Below are 5,493 nucleotides of genomic sequence, written 5' to 3'. Positions count from 1 at the left end.
CCCATTTTTATCCCTCCCTGCCTCTTTCTGTCCTTCCTTGCCCGTTTTTTATCCCTCTCTGCCTGTTTTTCTCCCTCTCTGCCCATTTTTATCCTTCCCTGCTGTTTTTTAATCCCTCCTTGCCCATTTTTATCCCTCCCTGCCTCTTTCTATCCCTCCCTGCCCATTTTTTATTCATCCCTGCCTGTTTTTATCCCTCTCTACCTGTTTCTATCCCTCCCTGCCCGTTTTTATCCCTCTATGCCTATTTTTATCCCTCTCTGCCCGTTTTTCTCCCTCCCTGCCTGTTTCTATCCCTCCCTGCCCATTTTTATCCCTCTCTGCTCGATTTTATCCTTCCCTGCCCACTTTTATCCTTCCCTGCCTGTTTTTAGCCCTCCCTGCCTGATTTTATCCCTTCTTCCCCTTTTTGTATCCTTCCCTGCTCATTTTTATMCCTCCCTGCCCGATTTTATTTCTTCCTTTCCRTTTTTATCCCTCCCTGCCCATTTTTATCCCTCTGTCCAATTTTATCCCTCCCTGCCTGTTTTTAGCCCTTCCTGCCTGTTTTTCTCCCTCCCTGCCTATTTTTGTCTGTCCCTGCTCATTTCTATCCCTCCTTTCCCTTTTTGTATCTCTCTCTGCTCGGTTTTCTCCCTCTCTGCCCATTTTTATCCCTCCCTGCCCATTTTTATCCCTCTCTGCCTGTTTTTATCCCTCTCTGCCCGTTTTTTTCCCTCCCTGCCCATTTCTATCCCTCTCTGCCCATTTTTACCCTTCCCTGCCCGTTTTTTTATCCCTCCCTGCCMGTTTTTATCCTTCTCTGCCCATTTTTATCCCTCTCTGCTCAATTTTATCCTTCCCTGCCCACTTTTATCCTTCCCTGCCTGTTTTTATCCTTCCCTGCCTGTTTTTTTCCCTCCCTGCCTATTTTTATCGGTCCCTGCTCATTTGTATCCCTCCTTCCCCTTTTTGTATCTCTCTCTGCTCGATTTTCTCCCTCCCTGCCCATTTTTACCCTTCCCTGCCCATTTTTATCCCTCCCTGCCTCTTTCTATCCCTCCCTGCCTGTTTTTATCCTTCTCTGCCCATTTTTATCCCTCTCTGCTCGATTTTATCCTTCTCTGCCTGTTTTTCTCTCTCCCTGCCTATTTTTATTGGTCCCTGCTCATTTCTATCCCTCCTTCCCCTTTTTGTATCTCTCTCTGCTCGATTTTCTCCCTCTCTGCCTGTTTTTATCCCTCTCTGCCTGTTTGTATCTTTCTCTGCCCATTTTTATCCCTCCCTGGCCATTTTTATCCCTCCCTGGCCATTTTTATCCTTCTCTGCTCATTTTTATCCCTCCCTGCCCAATTTTATCTCTTCCTTTCCATTTTATCCCTCCTTCCCCTTTCTGTATCCCTCTCTGCTCGTTTTTCTCCCTCTCTGCCCATTTTTATCCCTCCCTGCTTTTTTTTTAATCCCTCCCTGCCCATTTTTATCCCTCCCTGCCTCTTTCTATCCCTCCCTGCCTGTTTTTTATTCCTCCCTGCCTGTTTTTATCCCTCTATGCCTATTTTTACCCATCCCTGCCCGTTTTTATCCTTCTCTGCCCATTTTTATCCCTCTCTGCTTGATTTTATCCTTCCCTGCCCACTTTTATCCTTTCCTGCCTGTTTTTAGCCCTCCCTGCCCAATTTTATCTCTTCCTTTCCATTTTTATCCCTCCTTCCCCGTTTTGTATCCCTCCCTGCCCGTTTTTATCCTTCTCTGCCCATTTTTTATCCCTCCCTGCCCGTTTTTCTCCCTCTCTGCCCATTTTTATCCTTCCCTGCCTTTTCTTTAATCCCTCCCTGCCTCTTTCTATCCCTCCCTGCCTGTTTTTTATTCTTCTCTGCCCATTTTTATCCCTCTCTGCCCATTTCTATCCCTCCCTGCCCATTTTTATCCCTCCGTGCCCGTTTTTATCCTTCTCTGCCTATTTTTATCCCTCCCTGCCCATTTTTATCCTGCTCTGCCCATTTTTATCCTTCCCTGCCTTTTTTTTTATCCCTCCTTGCCCAATTTTATCCCTCTCTGCCTGATTTTATCCCTCCCTGCCCCTTTTTCTATCCCTCCCTGCCCATTTTTATCCTTCTCTGCTCGATTTTATCCTTCCCTGCCTGTTTTTATCCCTCCCTGACTGATTTTGTCCCTTCCTGCCCATTTTTATCCCTCCTTCCCCTTTTTGTATCCCTCCCTGCCCCTATTCCATGGATTTTCCTAACCTTGTCCCATAAATCCCCCAAACCCCAATCCCCCTCATTCGTTTCCTGTGACAGAATTTAAAATGGGTTTTGCTCCACGTTTTCACAGAGCTGGAACCAAAAATCCCAAATCTTGAGTTTTATGGGATCCGTGCTGCTATTCCTTTGTCCCCTTTATTTTCCTGCAATCCCACTGTTAAACCTGGATTGCTCTCTTGTGTAATCGAGATTTACAAAGCCAGGCTTTGTGACCTTGGCCTTGGGGATAATCTGTTGCTTTTTTGGTACCCTGAGAGTTAAAAGGTTTTTTTTTTGAGATAGAGAGGACCCAAAATATCTCCTTTTGGTTAAAACTTGGCTGGGAGCTCCAGCTCACACAGTCTTGGGCTGCTGCTTTGGAGTTTTTAGGAATAAATTAAGAGAGGAAGTTGTGATTTTGGCGCGCAGAGTTAAACCTTTCTCGTTTTTTATTCTGATTTTTTTTTTGTTTTTTTCCCATTTTGCAATCTGCCTGCTCTTTCTGGAATTCCTCTTTGGGCAGGATTCCTCCCAAGCCATTCCCCTGGTGGTGGAGAGCTGCATCCGCTTCATCAGCAGGCACGGTGAGTTCAGGGGCTTAAAGTGCTTCATGACATTTCTATAACATGATTAATGGTTCATTTAATTAAAAAAATTCTAAAAATTCTATTAAAAATATTTTAAAACATATTAAATATATTTTATAACTATGTTATATATAAAAATATGAAAATATTATAATTAAAATAGTGTATGAACATAAATCTATACAAATATATATTTATATATAAATATATAATTATCTATTAAAATATGAAAATATAATTATAGTGTATAAACATAAATCTATACAAATATATATTTATATATATATAATTATATATATCAATATCTTTTATATGTATAATATAAATACATTGTGTTAGAGTTATAAATCTATATATAAATACATAATTTTATATAGAAATATATATGTTTCTATATAGAAAATAGAAGTATATTGTATTATAGTTGTAAATACATAATTATATAAAAATATATAAATATATATAAATATATAAATATATATAAATATATAAAAATATAATTCTATCTATATATAAATATATATAAATACATATCTTATATACAATATAAACATATTGTATTAGAGTTATATATATATTTATATATAAATAGATCTTTATATATTAATATATATGTATTTATATATAAAATAAATATATTGTATTAAAGTTATAAATATTTATATATATATAAATATATATTTATATATTAATATATATGTTTTTATCTATAAGTGTATTAGAGTTATAAATATATTGTATTAGAGTCATAAATAAAGTGTATTAGAGTTATAAATATATTAAAATAAATAAAAATAAATAAAAATATATTAAATTTTTTAAAAATTATATATCAAAGAAATTTAAACATGTTCTGAGTAGCTCAGGGCTACTGAGAAGGAAGGTTTCAGCTCTGATTTTCAGGCTGCGTTGCTGCTGTGCTGTCTGTGATGATTTTTTAAAAAATGTTNCTGGAATTCCTCTTTGGGCAGGATTCCTCCCAAGCCATTCCCCTGGTGGTGGAGAGCTGCATCCGCTTCATCAGCAGGCACGGTGAGTTCAGGGGCTTAAAGTGCTTCATGACATTTCTATAACATGATTAATGGTTCATTTAATTAAAAAAATTCTAAAAATTCTATTAAAAATATTTTAAAACATATTAAATATATTTTATATATTTTATAACTATGTTATGTATATTTAAATATGAAAATATTATAATTATAAATAGTGTATAAACATAAATATATACAAATATATATTTATATATAAATATTTAATTATCTATTAAAATATGAAAATATAATTATAGTGTATAAACATAAATCTATACAAATACATATTTATATATAAATATATAATTATATATATATCAATATATTTTTATATATAATATAAATATATTGTGTTAGAGTTATAAATGTATATATAATTTTATATATAAATATATATGTTTCTATATATAAAATAGAAGTATATTGTATTATAGTTGTAGATAGATATTTATATATAAATATAAATATCTAATATATAAATATAAATATATATAATATATATATTTATATCTATATATAAATATATATAAATACACATTTTTATATATATTAAATACACATTTATATATTATATGTATATCATATATAAATATATATATAATATATATTTCTATCTATATATAAATATATATAAATACATATCTTATATACAATATAAACATATTGTATTAGAGTTATATATATATTTATATATAAATATATCTTTATGTATTAATATATATGTTTTTACATATAAAATAAGTGTATTAGAGTTATAAATATATTGTATTAGAGTCATAAATAAAGTGTATTAGAGTTATAAATATATTAAAATAAATAAAAATAAATAAAAATATATTAAATTTTTTAAAAATTATATATCAAAGAAATTTAAACATGTTCTGAGTAGCTCAGGGCTACTGAGAAGGAAGGTTTCAGCTCTGATTTTCAGGCTGCGTTGCTGCTGTGCTGTCTGTGATGATTTTTTAAAAAATGTTGACAATTTTTCCAAAAATTTTTTTCCACTATCCCCTCATTCCTTGCAAAATTAGGCTCCAATTCCCAGACAGTGCTTCACTCACCTTCCCTTGGCCTTCAGCCCCAAAAATCATCCTCTCCACGAGGAGGAGGAGGAGGAGGAGGAGAACATTCAATGTTTGAATGGAGGGGGTCAAGTGGGGAATTTTTTATTCCCTTCTGTCACAGCAGATGATTGATCCCGTTGGGAATTGTGACCTCTCCCAGCCTGGAGTGCTGCACATTTCTTGTCGTTTGTTTTTGTTTTTAATTGATATCGTTTGTTAGTGATGTGTGAAACAGCTGGTGATTAACACGGGGGAGGAGATGGATTTATCTTCATTAACGACAGTGCAGCTCCTGTTCCTTTTCCTCATTTCATTGCAGTTTAGAAACCATTCCAGTCCCATTCTCATCATTCTTGCAAGAAGCAAATTCTGTAATCCTTCCTTAAGGCCACTGTTGGATATTTCCTGGAAAAATCCCTGAAACCAGGTTAAAATGGGAGCTGATGGGGGATCAGTTATAGGAGATGGTGATCCCACTGAAATCCCTGAACCAGCTCCAATTTTCCAACAGACTCAGCTGATTCCTTCCCTGGGTGCCAGCCCGGGGTGTGAGCGGCATTTTTGGGGTTGGGAATGTGCTTTTCAG

At 34.7% G+C, this 5,493-nt stretch overlaps 1 protein-coding gene across 1 annotated transcript in view; it reads left to right on the top strand.

The window, feature by feature from the left end:
* SRGAP2 (SLIT-ROBO Rho GTPase activating protein 2) overlaps positions 1–5,493 on the top strand; it is a gene marked incomplete at its 5' end in the record, with an annotated part of 36,426 nt that overhangs the window by 9,945 nt on the left and 20,988 nt on the right. Inside the window, 2 exons of the mRNA XM_057387576.1 lie at positions 2,746–2,806; positions 3,755–3,841. Coding sequence (XP_057243559.1) covers positions 2,746–2,806; positions 3,755–3,841 — 148 coding nt within the window. The remainder of the gene's footprint in view (positions 1–2,745; positions 2,807–3,754; positions 3,842–5,493) is intronic.

This window comes from Malurus melanocephalus, unplaced genomic scaffold (genome assembly GCF_030028575.1).
Source record: "Malurus melanocephalus ecotype Western Australia unplaced genomic scaffold, MMel_1.1 scaffold_1258, whole genome shotgun sequence".
NCBI lineage: Eukaryota > Metazoa > Chordata > Aves > Passeriformes > Maluridae > Malurus > Malurus melanocephalus.
Note: the sequence above shows the minus strand (reverse complement) of the source record. Positions and strands in the feature narration are given on the sequence as shown.